The 16815-nt window shown below is 43.3% G+C and overlaps 1 protein-coding gene across 9 annotated transcripts in view; it reads left to right on the top strand.

Moving 5' to 3' along the window:
• The window catches only part of LOC139277917 (intermembrane lipid transfer protein VPS13B-like), a 1209249-nt gene that overhangs the window by 60166 nt on the left and 1132268 nt on the right, over positions 1 to 16815 (top strand). For all 9 annotated transcript variants that reach the window (XM_070896555.1, XM_070896554.1, XM_070896561.1 and 6 more), the window contains exon 4: positions 6337 to 6457. In XM_070896555.1, the coding sequence (XP_070752656.1) occupies positions 6337 to 6457 (121 nt within the window). The remainder of the gene's footprint in view (positions 1 to 6336; positions 6458 to 16815) is intronic.

Below are 16815 nucleotides of genomic sequence, written 5' to 3'. Positions count from 1 at the left end.
TTTAGTGTACACTCACATTAAACCGATTATTTGTGAACTGTGGAACAAACTGCTATCTATTTCTGGTGTTGCAGCTTTTGCTAATTTTGACATACAAATTGTTTCTGAATTATTCTTGTAGTTTATTTTCAGTTTTTACTAATGAATTCCCACAGTTTATTACTATTCCTAATAGTCATTACTGTGTTTTTGTTTTACAAGACTTCCCAACATTATTTCTCAAAATCTTAGGATTATTTCAACTCTCATGAGACCTGGTTCTACGTGCTTATTTAGCCACTTAAATTGAGTTCACATCTGGTGTGATCTATAGTTTTTGTGACCTATCGTCTACATAGAATTATGGAGAATTTGCAGCACAGAAACAAGCCCTTTGGCCCAACTGCTCTGTGCCGTTGTTTATGTTCCACAAGACCCTCCTCCCACCCTACTTCAACGAAATGCATGAATGCATTTCTTCTGCTCGCTCTTCGCCTCTTCTTCACTCTTTTCCTCTCGCTCGTTAAAAATAAATTTTCAGGATCTGGCTGGCATTTATTGCCCATCCTTAGTTGCCCTGAGAGATTAGTGATACAACTGAGCAACTTGTTTGGCCATTTAACATTCAACCATGCTGATGTGGGACTGGAGTCTCATGTCGGCTAGACCATGTGTGCGCACTAGGTCCGTGCAACAGAGCTGGTCTCTAGTCGTCTTGATTAATCCTTGCCACTGGACCAAGACCTAGCTCTGCAAAGCCCATGTGGTAGCTGGTGTGCAACGGCCACCACACGTTTTAAAAAAAAAAAAAAAATCCATGTACTTCAAGTTGTAGTTCCGGATCCGGAATATTCGGTCCTTCATTGAAACGCCTGTGAACTCATCCCTTTTCGGCGTGGAAGTAAGTCATCCTCATTTCAAGAGACTGCCTATAATGATGAGACAAGGTAAGAACGGGTTTCCCTCCAAAAACCTGAATGAACCAGTTGTCCATTTGTTGTAAAAACCCAAATTCACGGTCACTTTTACTGATGCTAGCTAACCACTGCACTACCATGCCCTTTCCTCTCACTCTTTTTTCCTCTTCCTCTTTCTCCCCCACACATTCTCTTCCTGCGCAAATACTACACACCACATATCATACCCTGTTTCAGATGCAACCTTAAAAAGCTGCGTTGAAACTGGTAAGTACATTCCAATTCCCATTGGCCCGGAATTAGTGGTTGGGTTGATGGCAAACTGGCAGCGTTTGCAGACAGTCTGCTGTTGAAACTGCGATCAGTCATTGACAACACCGAAACAGGCTGCATTGTGCACCCCCACGCCCCCCACAGAGCCTGCAATCCATGAAATCTCAAATCATGGAAACCAGTGAAATCTTCGGCTCTTCCGCAGTAATTACACTGTTCCCCACTAAAGGTTAGACCCAAAGGGATTAAATGTAACTGGGGTTTTGACAGTGTATTGACTGTTAAACAAATGTTAAGGGCCTGGAAAACTAATTTTAATTCTGAGCTGTGTTAATCTGTCCATTTCAATAAAAATTGTTTTTATAAGAAACTTTTCAAAAAATTTAAATTTTTAAGAAGATTTGACCATCTTTATTTCAGGTTTGCCTTTTTCCCATGAGAGAGACCCAATCTTGTTTTGCTCTCTCTACCTATTTTAAAAAGTTAGAATTTTAAGAGCTTACTCATTTCCTTGTTTGCTGGCTGAGAGAATTCTGCCTTTTGATTGACTGGTTAGTCAGCCTGTTGATGTCACAGCAGTTTGACAAGGGAATCCCCATTAACTTCCGTTGAATTAAACTCAAGGTCAGGAAACCTGAAGTTCTCGATCTCGCAAGATCCTTGTGCGGAGCGTACTTCGGAGCCAGCAGCGAATGCCTTCACTTTGCTGCTGACCGCAAATTCCGGGCCAGTGTGAGAAGGTTTGTTCTACTTGTTCATATTAACGCTAGGTACCTGTCCACCTGTACCTTTTGTAATGACTGAATATGGTAGCCCTATTTGGGTAAATACACGGTAAATTTGCCGTTTCCTCTTTGACGCTATACGGACCAGTGCACTTGATGAGGATAGCCTACTGTACAGAGCCGATGCTCTTCAAAATTAGGGAGATTTCACCAACATTTGCGTAAAGTACTTGTGTGAATTTTTCTGATTTGAAAGCGGTGCAGAGCCGGCAGAAGAATTGGTCAAGCACGTGTCTGCATACGTAGGAAACAACCCGTGATCAATGTTCCCTTAAGGTGGAAGGTCCACTGCAGGCCGTTCAGTGGCTTTACAATGGAAAAACCGTGTATGCGCATAAATTTGAATGGGCCACACACCCAAAAAAACAAACAGCGGGAACATTGCTCGTAACATCCATAAATTAATTTATTGCATTTCTAATGCTGAATATTACATGGTGCAAAAATTGTGGAAAATGGCTCAACGTGTTTTAATTTTGTTTCATTTAGTCACGCAGTCTTTCTAGGGCTGTAACAAGGTTGATTTACTCAGCACTGAACTGTATTGCCCCCACATCAGTGGTTGTTAGTTTAGTATGAGAAGCGCAGAATTGTATGTTAATGGTGCATGTTAATATTACTTAAGGCTGCAGTTATTTCTTTGCCTTTCTTTTAAACACAGATATAATCTGCAGGGAATTGACTTAATGTGGTTTATTTAGCTTTTCCTTGTTTGGAGACATTTACTGATTGATTATGTTTTGTTCTTAATTGATGTAACGATCAGGTCCAGTTAATGCAGTCTGATGTCCCCCGTACTCCTTCAGCAAACTGGCCCCGACTCAGAAGATGAGCAGTCATTCACTATCTGTTTGTTTATTTTGGGATGTGTTTGCTGTTCTAAGAGTCTGACAGAGTCTCTTGCTTAGTGGGGCAGCTTCAATTAGCCCCAATGGAGGGACACGACTGACTTGTTTGAGTTGTTTTGTGAGCAAACTTGTAGACTAATTTGAGCATGGATAGAGTTTCTGATGTTTTATTTAACAAGGCGACAATTTACCCTGGTCTAAAGGGGCTTTGGTCAGAAACTGCTGCCATTTTTGGTAATGCAATGTTCTTATATTCTGTGTTTACTTGGTTAATTCATTTATATAAAAAAGGGCTTTGATGGCATGGAAGACAAATGCATTCCTGTGGTTTTGTTCCTCCAGCGAAAACTTTGAATCATTTTTAGTGTATTGAAGAGACATTTTGGATTTCTTAAAGGAGATTTAAATATTTTATTAAATGTTTACAAATGTCGACCTGAGAAAGGATCATGAATTTCAGTTAAAGCTTTGCATCTATATAAAAATGATGCCTTCAAGTTCCAGAGATTGCATACATTATATTCTTCCAACATTTTAATAGAAAAGCAACTACCAATGACTGACCTTCCAGTGTTTGGAGTTGCTGCAAATTTTGTTGAGGTATTTCAGTAATGTTCATTGTGAGCGAAGTTGTTGATGAATGTCATCTGAACCACAAGTCTGTATTAAAGTTTGTTAGTCACTCTCTTACTGTGTAAGAGTTGATCGTTGAGCCAGAATTCTGAGCGACTTTATTAGTTGTATTTAAAGGGCAAGGAAAGTCCAGAGGAGCACTTCTTAATTTCCCAACAGTGTACTGTCATTAAGTATATCCATGTCTTTGAGTACTACAGTTACCTACTTGATGGGGAGAGACAACAACTTGTGTTTATATAGCGCTTTCAACGTAGCATATCGTCCCAAGGCACCTCACAGAATCAAGCAAAAATTGACACTGAGCCAACCAAGGAGATATTAGGATGGGTGACTTAAAGCTTGGTCAAAGAGGTTGATTTTAAGGGGGTCTTAGGAGGAAAGAGAGGTGGGGAAATGGAAGTTTAGGGAGAGAGCTTAAAGTCTAGACGGCCGAAGGTTACCAGTGGTGGGGCAAAGTGATTGGGGGAGTCACAAGAGATCAGAGGTGAGGGAAAGATTAATTCCTTAAAGGGGGCAGAGTTGTAGGATTGGAGAAGGTTGCATAGATGAGGAGGCCAAGAGGAGATTTGAACAAGAGGATGAGAATATGGAGGCTGGCAAAGAGAGCATTGGAATAGTTGCGTTGGTCGTGACAAAGGCATCAGCTGGGCTGAAGTGGACGAGGAAAATAGATTGAGGTGAAGGATGGTTGATGAGCAGTGGCAGACATTTAAGGAGATATTTCATAAATCTCAACAGAAATGTATTCCAATGAGAAGGAAAGACTGTGCGAAGGCATAACTGTCTGTGGCTAACTAAGGAAATAAGGGGTGGTATCAAATTGAAAACAAGGGCATACAATGTGGCCAAGACTAGTGGGAGGCCAGAGGATTGGTAAACTTTTAAAAGCTAGCAAAAGAACGACTAAAAAAAATTGAGAGGGAAGATAGATTATGAAAGTAAACTAGCACAAAATATAAAAACAGATAATGAGGTACATAAAAAGGAAAAGAGTGGCTAAAGTAAATGTTGGTCCCTTAGAGGATGAGACTGGGGAATTAATAATGGGGAACAGGGAAATGGCAGGGACTTTGAACAAATATTTTGTATGGGTCTTCACAGTAGAAGACACTAAAAACATCCCAATCTTGGATAACCAAAGGGCTAAAGGGAGGGAGGAAATGAATGTAATCACTATCACTAAAGAAGTAGTACTCAGCAAAATAATGGGACAAAAGGCGGACAGGTCCCCTGTACCTGATGGCTTGCATCTTAAGATCAAAAAAGAAGTGGCTGCAGAGATAGTGGATGCATTGGTTGTAATTTACCAAAATTCCCTGGATTCTGGGGAGGTCCCAGCGGATTGGAAAACTGCAAATGTAACGCTCCTATTTTTAAAAAAAAAGGAGGCAGACAAAAAGCAGGAAACTAACATCTGACATTGAGAAAATGCTGAAGTCCATTATTAAGGAAGCAGTAGCAGGACATTTGGAAAAGCATAATTCAATTAAGCAGAGTCAACATGGTTTTATGAAAGGAAAATCATGTTTGACAAATTTGCTGGAGTTCTTTGAGGATGTAACGAGCAGGGTGGCTAAGGGGAAACCAGTGGATGTGGTGTATTTGGATTTCCAGAAGGCATTTGATAAGGTGTCACATAAAAGGTTACTGCACAAGGTAAAAGTTCACAGGGTTGGGGGTAATATGAGCATGGATAGAGGATTGACGAACAAACAGAAAATGGGATAAATGGGCCGTTTTACGGTTGGGAAACCGTAACTAGTGGGGTGCCGCAGGGAATCCATGCTGGGGCCTCAACTATTTACAATCTATATTAATGACTTGCATGAAGGGACCGAGTGTAATGTAGCCAGGCTTGCCGATACAAAGTTGGGTGGGAAAGCAAATTGTGAGGATGAGACAAAAAAATCTGCGAAGGGATATAGACAGGCTAAGTGAGTGGGAAAACATTTGGCAGATGGAGTATGATGTGGGAAAGTGTGTGGTTATCCACTTTGACAGAAAAAATAGAAAAGCAAATTATAATTTAAATGGAGAAAAATTGGAAGTGCTGCAGTACAGAGGGATCTGGGGGTCCTTGTGTATGAAACACAAAAAGTTATTATGCAGGATGAGGAAGAGGAGGGGGCCAAGGATAGATTCTTGGGGGGGGGGGGGGGGGCTGCTTATGTCCTGGAGTGGCTGTATTAAATTTAATGGGCGTCATCACTTTGGACTGTTCTGGGAGCTGATCCACAATTATTCAACTGTAGAGACAACACATTACCATGTTGTTAAATTATGTATTAAGAGGTAAACAATCTTGCGACATCTGTTATTGCATCTGCTACTTTGTAGTTTAACAATACGGGGATTATACCCCATAAAATGCCATGCTGACTAACTCCATTGAGACAGGAGCACCAGAATGGGATTGAAATATGTTAATTAGAGATCGGGATGATTAGCTACTGTACAAATCATGATTCTGCTTGGGATGAACTGTTCAGAGTTGCATTGTGAAGACCATACTGCCTTGGAGCTTTTATTCGGCTATCTTTTACCTATCATGGGGACAGTCATGAGCAACATGGCCACATGCCATGACCTGAATTGTCTAAGTGGAGTTATTGCACTTCATTTAATGAAATTAAAACTGAATTGTTGTGACTCCAGATGTTCAACATCTGCCTTATGCATTGTGATATAAATGTGAACAGCTCTTTGCTTATTTATAAGTTTGTATAAGCAGTGAGACAAAAATAAGTTCAATGGAAACCACTTTTTTCTAATTGAAGACGAAATGTGTTTTGTAATCCAGTTCAATTTACATACGTGTATAAATGCATGCAACTGTTTCGCTTATCGCAAAGAATGCTCCTGTGGTGTGGTTTAACCAGATTTGGTACTGTTTTGCAGGATGATCACGAGAGCTGTGGCTCCAGTTCAACAAACCGCAGCACTACAGAGAGCTTAAAATCATTAGCTAAAACTCGTCGCATCCAGCAAGTGACCTCAACTGACCCGGACTTACCCCCAGGTGAGTGACAAATGAAGGGATGCGACAGGGGAGGGGGAGGGGTGCATTTGAAATGTTTGTGTGTGATGCATATTTGAATAATAGATATATAACCATTCATATCTAGAAAATATTGGCAAGAAAAGGTGCAGTGATAATATTCTGTTGATCAGATCTAACTCTTAGATGTCCTAAACACAAAGTTTACAGTGACCTTTGTTTGTTGACTGACACTGTGATAGGCAAGAAGTGTTTACTCACTGTCTCTTGAATGTAAGCTTATCTTCCTTGTATCTCTTTTCTACCCTCTCCCCTGGATCGAGTAACACAAGGAATTTGGCCACAGCTAGTTGTTGTACTAACACAGGTCTGACCCACAAATGTCGGCCATTACAATGCACACGAAGACAAGTGTCTGAAATAGGACTGATAGCCAGACCACCCCCTTGGTGCTGAGTTAGTGCATTGTTTTATAAATGCAACTTGTCAATTTATCAGAATCCTATATTCATTCAATACTATGCACTCTGTCAAACATAGTTCTTAAGATGTGTGATATCGCCTCCTGAGGTCCTCACCATCACTGAAGCCTGTCTTCAGCCAATACATGATATCAAAAACAGCTGACCGCACTGGATACAGCAAAGACTATGGGCCCCGACAACATCTCTACTGTTGTACTGAAGGCTTGTGCTCCAGAACTAGCCGTGCCTCTAGCCAAGCTATTCCAGTACAGCTACAACACTGGCATCTATCCGACAATGTGGAAAACTGCCCAAGTATATCCTGTCCACAAAAAGTAGGACAAATCCAATCTAGCCAATTACCGCACTATCAGTCGACTCTCAATCATCGGCAAAGTGATGGAAGGTGTCGTCAACATTGCTATCAAGCAGCACTTAATCACCAATAACCTGCAGAGTGACTTGGATAGGTTAGGTGAGTGGGCAAATGCATAGCAGATGAAGTATTTGGTGGTTAAAAACAGAGAGACAGACTATTATCTGAATGGTGAAAGATTAGGAAAAGGGAAGGTGCAACGAGACCTGGGTATCATGGTACATCAGTCATTGAAGGTTGGCATGCAGGTACAGCAGGCGGTTAAGAAAGCGAATGGCATGTTGGCCTTCATAGCGAGGGGATTTGAGTACAGGGGCAGGGAGGTGTTACTACAATTGTGCAGGGCCTTGGTGAGGCCACACCTGGAGCATTGTGTACAGTTTTGGTCCCCTAACTTGAGGAAGGACATTCTTGCTATTGAGGGAGTGCAGCGAAGGTTCACCAGACTGATTCCCGGGATGGTGGGACTGACATGTCAAGAAAGACTGGATCAACTGGGCTTGTATTCACTGGAGTTCAGAAGAATGAGAGGGGATCTCATAGAAATGTTTAAAATTCTGACGGGTTTTAACAGGTGAGATGCAGGAAGAATGTTCCCAATGTTGGGGAAGTCCAGAACCAGCGGTCACAGTCTAAGGATAAGGGGTAAGCCATTTAGGACCGAGATGAGGAGAAACTTCTTTACCCAGAGAGTGGTGAACCTGTGGAATTCTCTGCCACAGAAAGTTATTGAGGCCAATTCACTAAATATATTCAAAAAGGAGTGAGATGTAGTCCTTACTACTCGGGGGATCAAGGGGTATGGTGAGAAAGCAGGAATGGGGTACTGAAGTTGCATGTTCAGCCATTAACTCATTGAATGGCGGTGCAGGCTCGAAGGACTGAATGGCCTACTCCTGCACCTATTTTCTATATTTCTATGATGCCCAGTTTGGGTTCCGCCAGGAGCACTCTGCTCCAGACTATATTAAGGCCTTGGTCCAAACATGGACAAAAGAGCTGAATTCCAGAGGAGGTGAGGTGAGAGTTGACTGCCCTTGACATCAAGGCAGCATTTGACCGAGTGTGGCATCAAGGAGCCCTAGTAAAGCTGAAATCATTGGGAATCAGGGGACAAATTCTCCACTGGAGTCATACCGAACACAAAGAAAGATGGTGGTGGTGGTTGGAGGTCAATAGTCACAGCCCCAGGACATAGCTGCAGGAGTTCCTCAGGGCATTGTCATAGGCCCAACCATCTTCAGCTGCTTCTTCAATGACCATCCCATCATCATGTCAGAAGTGGGGATGTTCGCTGATGACTGTAGTGTTCAGTGCCACTCGCAACTCCTCATTAAAATGGAGCAATCCATGCCCTCATGCAGCAAGATCTGGATGACATTCAAGCTTGGGCTGATAAGTGGCAAGTAACATTCGTGCCACACAAGTGCCACTATCTCCAACAAACGAGAGTCTTAACCACCGCCCCATGACATTCAACGGCATTACCATGGCCAAATCCCCCACTATCAACAGCCTGGGGAGGGGTCACCATTGACCAGAAACTTAACTGGCCCAGCCACATAAATACTGTAGTAACAGGAGCAGGTCAGAGGCTGGGTATTCTGTGTTGTGTCTCACCACCTGATTCCCCAAAGGCTTTCCACCATCTCCAAGGCACAAGTCAGGAGTGTGATAGAATACTCTCCATTTGCTTGGATGAATGCAGCTCCAACAATATTCAAGAAGCTCGACACCATCCAGGACAAAGCAGCCAGCTTGATTGGCACCCCATCTACCACCTTAAACATTCACTGCCTCCATCACAGATGCGCCGTGGCTGCAGTGTGTACCATCTACAAGATGCACTGCAGCAACTCACCAAGGCTTATTTGGCAGCACCTCCAAAACCCGCGACCTCTACCACTTAGAAGGACAAGGTCAATAGGCGCATGGGAGCACCACCACCTCCAAGTCGCACACCATCCTGACTTGGTAATATATCGTCGTTCCTTCATCGTCACTGAGTCAAAATCCTGGAACTCCCACCCTAACAGCACTGTGGGAGTACCTTCACCACATGGACTGCAGTGGTTCAAGAAGGCGGCTCACCACCATCTTATCAAGGGAAATTCGGGACAGGCAATAAATGCTGGCCTTGCCAGCTACGCCCTCATCTCATGAACGAATAAAAATAATCTTAAGAAGTAGTCTTGTACTAACGTAAAGCAGCTAATGTAACGCCTCTGTTTTTAAAAATGGGGGCAGACAAAAGGCAGGTAACTATCGGCCAGTTAGTTTAACATCTGTAGTGGGGAAAATGCTTGAAGCTATCATTAAGGAAGAAATAGCGAGACATCTCGATAGGAATAGTGCAATCAAGCAGACGAAGCATGGATTCATGAAGGGGAAATCATGTGTAACTAATTTACTGAAATTCTTTGAGGATGTAACGAGCATGGTGGATAGAGGTGTACCGATGGATGTTCTGTATTTAGGTTTCCAAAAGGCATTCGATAAGGTGCCACACAAAAGGTTACTGCAGAAGATAAAGGTACGCGGAATCAGAGGAAATGTATTAGCATGGATCGAGAATTGGCTGGCTAACAGAAAGCAGAGTTGGGATAAATGGGTCCTTTTCGGGTTGGCAATCAGTGGTTAGTGGTGTGCCACAGGGATCGGTGCTGGGACCACAACTGTTTACAATATACATAGATGACCAGGAAGAGGGGACAGAGTGTAGTGTAACAAAATTTGCAGATGACACAAAGATTAGTGGGAAAGCGGGTTGTGTAGAGGACACAGAGAGGCTGCAAAGAGATTTAGATAGGTTAAGAGAATGGGCTAAGGTTTGGCAGATGGAATACAATGTCGGAAAATGTGAGGTCATCCACCTTGGGGGGGGGGGGGGGGGTGGAGGGAGGGAAAGAAAAACAGTAAAAGGGAATATTATTTGAATGGGGAGAAATTACAACATGCTGCAGTGCAGAGGGACCTGGTGGTCCTTGTGCATGAATCCCAAAAAGTTAGTTTGCAGGTGCAGCAGGTAATCAGGAAGGCGAATGGAATGTTGGCCTTTATTGCGAGAGGGATGGAGTACAAAAGCAAGGAGGTCCTGCTACAACTGTACAGGGTATTGGTGAGGCCGCACCTGGAGTATTGCGTGCATTATATATTGAATGTGCAGCCTTTTAGAGTAGGTGTAAAACACAAAACTGAATATACACTTAGTTGTTATGTATGAATAAAGAATCTGACTGGATACTGTGAGCTCAAAGTAAAGTGTGACTTTTATTGCAGGTCTCCAGAGTGCCTCTCCAGTGGCTACATAGGTTTACATATATAACACTTTTGCATTCGGAATACCAACTGGGTTGCAGAGCGTGATGGATTTAGATTTGCTTGATGTGGTATTCTCAGCTAGAGCTGTGGCTTGGTGTGCAGAGCTCTGAAGTATTTTGAATGGTTACTGGAATACAATGATTGTATTTTGCGGACCACGATGTGGAATTCGCGAGCACTTGGAGTAGTTGAGGCGAAGAGCATAGATGCCTATAAGGGGAAGCTAGACAAGTACATAAGGGAGAAAGGAATAGAAGGATATACTGATCAAGTTACATGAAGTTGGGTGGGAGGAGGCTTGTGTGGAGCATAAACACCGGCATAGATCTATTGGGCCAAATAGCCTGTTTCCGTGATGTGAATTCTATGTAATTCTATATAAAGACCTTCCTATTGTGGCCTCTTAAATAGGTATATGCAAAGAAAGGTGAGAAAAGGCCATCTTGCTCATCATCATCATCATAGGCAGTCCCTTGAAGCGAGGATGACTTGCTTCCACGCCAAAAAAGAATGAGTTCACAGGTGTTTCAATGAAGGACCTAATATTCCAGATCCCGAACTACATGTTGAAGGGTGGAAGATGCCTGTGCTTGGATTTTTTTAAAGTGTGGTGGCCATTGCACACCAGCACCACACGGGCTTGACAGAGCTCGGTCTTGGTCCAGTGACGAGGATTACCTAAGACGACTGGAGACCAGCTCTGCTGCACGGATGGGAGCGCCCTCGCCTCTTCTGGGCCCAGACTCACACCTCTCCTAGACCCCGATCACTTCCTTCTACAAACTCTTGCCACTCCTTCGCCCCACCTGCTGTGCCTGCCCGCACTGCAATCAGCGACGTGACTTCGCAGCAGTCGCCCTCCTGCAGTGGTATGCCACTGGACGCTGCTCCCTCTGATCGCCCCGGCCTGCTGATGGTCTTGTGGGCCGGGCCGCCGAATGCTGCTTTCTCTCATGCAGCCTTTCAATCACAGTAAATCCTCTTCAATTCACAAATGTGGCCTTTCGATGGTGGTGCAACTTGCTCATCCAGACAATCGTACAACTACACACATCATTAACCCAACTGCTAGCTGTGTAAACTCCAGCACAAGAAGTTTTGTGGATTCTTTCGTTAGAGAAATGCCAGCTGCATTGAATAATTCACTTGAAATTTATGTCAACTTCTAGATGTTAGTCAAGCGGCTGATTTGTTGTGGTCATACTGGGCTTCAATACTTGCACGTCAGCACCTTGATCCGGATATCGGGGTTTTCTCTGCAGAGGGTTGCTAACCAGAGGAATTCAGTATTTCGGGATCAGACTTTTCTATTTAATAAAAGATGCTTTTGGATGAGATGTTAAACCAAGGCCCTTGCTGCTCTCTCAGATGGACCTAATAGATCTCATACATTATTGGAAGAAGAGCAGTGGAGTTGTCCCCGGTGTCCTGGCCATTTTTATCCCTCAATCAACATCACTTTAAAAAAAAAAAAGATTATTACAGTGCAGTTGTAGGAGCTTGCTGTGCACAGATTGGCCGCAGCATTTCCTACATTACAACAGTGACTACATTTCGAAAGTACTTCATTGGCTGCGTAAAGCGCTTTGGGCTGGCTTTAGAAAGCGCTATAAAAATGCAAGTCTGAATTTCTTTCTCGATCTTTCTTATGCAGAAAAGTCTTCTTTGAAGTTTTATTCTCCTGGGCCACTGGAGTCTGCTTAGCTTTGCCACTTTTTCCTGCTATTTTTACTTGTCTTCTTCCCTCCACCCACCCCATCCCCATCCCCTGATCTATTCACATGTTCTCTGTGTGTCGTCAGTATCTCGAGTTTCTCTCATTATGCTGTCTATTATGTCTCATGTAGGTATACTTTTTCCCCTCCTTCTTCTTTGTTCTGTTCCTTTGTAAATACTGTTTTCCTTCATGTAACACTTTAACTCATCTGTTCTCACCACAGATGCTGACTGACCTATTGAGCATTTCCTGCATTGTTGGTTGTTATTTAAAGTTTTCTTCAACGCGGTGGCAGCCATTGCTACAGTTCAGGATTGGCGACTTCTTTGTGAGCTCCTGAAACTAGCCTGGTCCTAATTACTAGCCTGGAGTTGTCATTCTCTGAAATTCGACCAAGCTTTTAATAGTGGATCACAACAGTTTGTTGTGGAATCTACCTGCAGAATGACGAGGTCCAAGGTATTTAGACACCAAAGGACAGTCTATTGGTTGAAACTAGGAACAGCAGATTTTGCTATCTATATTTGAGGGTCTAGGGGACCAATTTGTTTGGCTGTGCACTTTGTTTTTGTTTATTTGTTCACCGTATGTAGGCGTCACTGGCAAGGCCAGCATTTATTGCCCATCCCTATTTGCCCTTGAGCAGGTGGTGGTGAGCCGCCTTCTTGAACCACTGCAGTCCTCGTAGTGCTGACTTTGTCATTGTAGTGGTTTGCTACAACTGAGTGGCTTGCGAGGCCATTTCAGAGGGTAGTTAAGATTCAATCACATTGCTGTGGGTTTGGAGTGGAATATAGGCCAGACCGGGTAAGGATGGCTGGGATGGTACTAAAGACATTAGTGAACCAATTCGGTTTTAACGACAATCCAATGGTTTCATGGTCAACATTATTAATGCTAGCTTTTAAAATTCTAGATTTATTTTATTAATTAAATTTAGCTGCCGTGGTAGGATTCAAACTCATATCTTTGGATTATTAGTCCAGGCCTCTGTATTGTTCGTCTAGTTACGTAACCACTATCCTACCGTACCCCTACCTCTAATGACATTTGAAGTGATTCCTGGTACTGGCACAACCACAATGAAAACAGGCAATTTTGTTGCCATTCCCACTTCACAAAAATGACTGTGTACATCCCAATGAGAGGACGTGTTGAAAATTAGGCAGTGTCTTTCTGGCTTTTCAGATAACTTTGCTAAACCTGGGTTGACTTGTTTCAGAAGTGAAGACGAGTGCAATCTGTGGGTATTTGTATCTCTTGGGGGTGGGTGGGCTGCGGGGGTGGGAGGTGGGCTGCATGACCCTTGAGTACTCGAAGATGTGGGTGAAGGGTGGAAATAAGTGTCTCCTTATGGTTTGGGGACATGTGGTTTTCAGAAGACCAGCGACTTTGTGCACCTGATCGGATATCGCTTCACTCATAGGATCTTCTGTCGCAGCGGAGAAACGGATATCGTTCCCAAACCAGACATTGTCTCATAAAGAGCTTACTTTCTGCCTTCTGAAAGGTTTTTCCTGATCTGGAATTCAGCTGGTAGTTAACAGATCATTTTTCTGTAATTAATAACAGTTCTTTATTTCTATAGTTTCCATACATGGGGGGCCTTGTTTTGGATGCTTTACTCGTAACTTTTCTCCTGTTACCTGCAGTGTTTTTCTTTATTATTTAGTTGCCATATACACGACCCTTTGCTTTGATCATTTTTTATTACTTTAGTAGCGTGCCTTACACCTCAAGTCTTTTTCTTTGCCACAAAGTTCCTGTGGGTTTTCAATATTTTTTCTTTTGCCTCTAGTCCCTCATTCCTGTCAGTTCTCGGATCTTGGAGCACAGCCCTTTCTTAAAGAAAAAAATTGCATTTGATGAGAAGTGCATCGATCGGGTATCATTATCCTGATTTTGAAGTTTCCGTCTTTGTCTCTCTGCCAATGGCATAAATCCCTTGCTGGAGCTGAATTTAATTACTGCACATCTGCCATCAGGCCCTTTCAGCACAAGGCTGTCACCAATAGTGTCTCTGCTGTCTGCACACATTGCACAACTTAAACTGCTTGGCATGTTCTAGACTTAGAAGAAGGCTGCTGGTCAGTGTTTGTTGCAAAATATTGATCCTGAAAGAAAGGAAATTGTTGTTTCATGCATCACACTGTACTAGTATGTTTGCAGTTCACTTTGCCCTTCAGCTGCAATGTTGTACCTGCATCAAGGGCATGGTAGACCAAAGTACAGGACATGATAGCTAGTTTTCTTCAAAGGTGCCAACTGAATTAGGTTCTGCATTTATTCATAGAGTTGGAATTCTCTGTGATGATAAATGCATTCTCCGGCTATTATCTGAGACCATTAAAGCTACAAATCTACCTTGCAGCTAGAGCAAAGGCCACCCTTTCGGATGAGACCTTCAACCGAGACCTCGTCTTCCCTCTTGGGTGGACGTAAACAATCCCATGGCACTATTTCAAAGAAGAGCAGAGTAGTTATCCCTGGTGTCCTGGCCATTATTTATGGACATGCTTATTTGGCCACCATGCTCCACCCTTTATCTGATTGGTCCTCTTGGAGGATAAGCCACATCCTGAAGTTTCACAGGAATGTATAACTGGAACCGCCCATCCTAAGGTCTCACTGACTTTGCAAATTGTAACTGGATCCACTTGACTTCCTGAAGTGACAGAGGACGGAGCTCCCCAGAAGACAGCAAGGGCCAGCCAAAGTGCCTTACCCTGGTCCAAGAGCATGCCTCCCCCAGCCAAAGTGCCTTACCTGGTCCAAGTGCATGCCTCCCCCAGAAGAAGTGCCTTGCCCAGTCGAAGTGCATCCTTCCCCCAGCCAAAGTGTCTTACCCCAGTGCAAGTGCATGCCCCTGCCAGCTGAAGTGCCTTACCCCAGCACCAGTCTCGGCACCACGTGGAGGGAATGATTCGGGGACGGGGGTTAGAGCTTGATGGACACGGCATGGGGAGGGGGAGGTGGGGTGGCGGAGCTTGATAGACGCATGATCAAAAAAAGTGCAGTACAAAAGTACAAATAGTTACATTGAATATTTATCCCTCAACCAACATCACAAAAACAGATTATCTGGCCATTGTCACATTACTGTTTGTGAGACAGTGCTGTGCACAAATTGGTTGCCGGGTTTCCTATCCAACAGTCGTGACTACAGTTATAAAAAGTTAATTTGCTGTAAAATGCTTTGGGACGTCCTGAGGTCATGAAAGACGTATATTAATACAAGTTCTTTTCAGGATTCAGACACCAGCTCTGATTTGATCTGCACCTTAAGTATCTTTGATTTATATTTTATTAAAAAGGGGAGTTAACTGAGGAGTTGTAAAACCCCGTGCTGTCCTTTTGAACGAGTTGAAAAATATTGTCTGAGCCCTCCGTTCTGGTTGACAGAACTGTGGACTTCAAGGAAACCATCGACTTCAGTCTCCAGTTGTGATATCTGTTTCAGTTTTGATGAAACTTGATCTGGAATGATGCAGGATTTGAGTTTCCTGAATAGGAGGTCCAGATGAAAAATGATCTCTTCAAAACCTGTAAAGAGAAAACATAGGTTTAAAAAAAGGGATGAGGTCCTACGAGATGAATTTTAGGAGCTAAATTAAAACGTAGGACCTCAAAAGTAGTAATCTCAGGATTGCTACCAATGCCACCTGCTAGTCAGAGTAGGAATCACAGGATAGCTCAGATGAATACGCGGCTTGAGCAGTGGTGCAGCAGGGAGGGTTTCAAATTCCTGGGGCATTGGAACCGGTTCTGGGGGAGGTGGGACCAGTACAAACCGGGCGGTCTGCACCTAGGCAGGACCGGAACCAATGTCCGAGGTGGAGTGTTTGCTAGTGCTTTTGGGGAGGAGTTAAACTAATGTGGCAGGGGGATGGGAACCAATGCAGGGAGACAGAGGGAAACAAAAAGGAGACAAAAGCAAAAGACAGAAAGGAGATGAGTAAAAGTGGAGGGCAGAGAAACCCAAGGCAAAAAACAAAAAGGGCCACTGAATGTAAAGGGGCTGCAGGAGGGGTCAAAACTAAAAATCATGGATTTAAAAACTAGTATTAAAACACTCTACCCAAACGCATGCTGCATTCGAAATAAAGTAAATGAATTGACGGCACAAATCATTCCAAATGGGTATGATTTGGTGGCCATTACAGAAACGTGGTTGCAGGGTGGCCAAGACTGGGAATTAAACATACAGGGGTAAATGACGACACGGAAAGATAGACAAGAAGGGAAAGGAGGTGGGGTAGCTCTGTTAATAAAGGATGATATCAGGGCAGTTGTGAGAGACGATATTGGCTCGAATGAACAAAATGTTGAATCATTGTGGGTGGAGATTAGAGATAGGGGGTAAGGGGAAAAAGTCACTGGTGGGCGTAGTTTATAGGCCCCCAAATAATAACTTCACGGTGGGGCGGGCAATAATCAAGAAAATAATGGAGGCATGTGAAAAAGGAACGGCAGTAATCATGGGGGATTTTAACCTACATAT

The sequence above is a fragment of the Pristiophorus japonicus genome, chromosome 1, assembly GCF_044704955.1.
Source record: "Pristiophorus japonicus isolate sPriJap1 chromosome 1, sPriJap1.hap1, whole genome shotgun sequence".
In the NCBI taxonomy this organism is placed as follows: Eukaryota; Metazoa; Chordata; class Chondrichthyes; family Pristiophoridae; genus Pristiophorus; species Pristiophorus japonicus.
The sequence above is the reverse complement of the archived record's forward strand: the minus strand, read 5'-3'. Positions and strand labels throughout refer to the sequence as shown.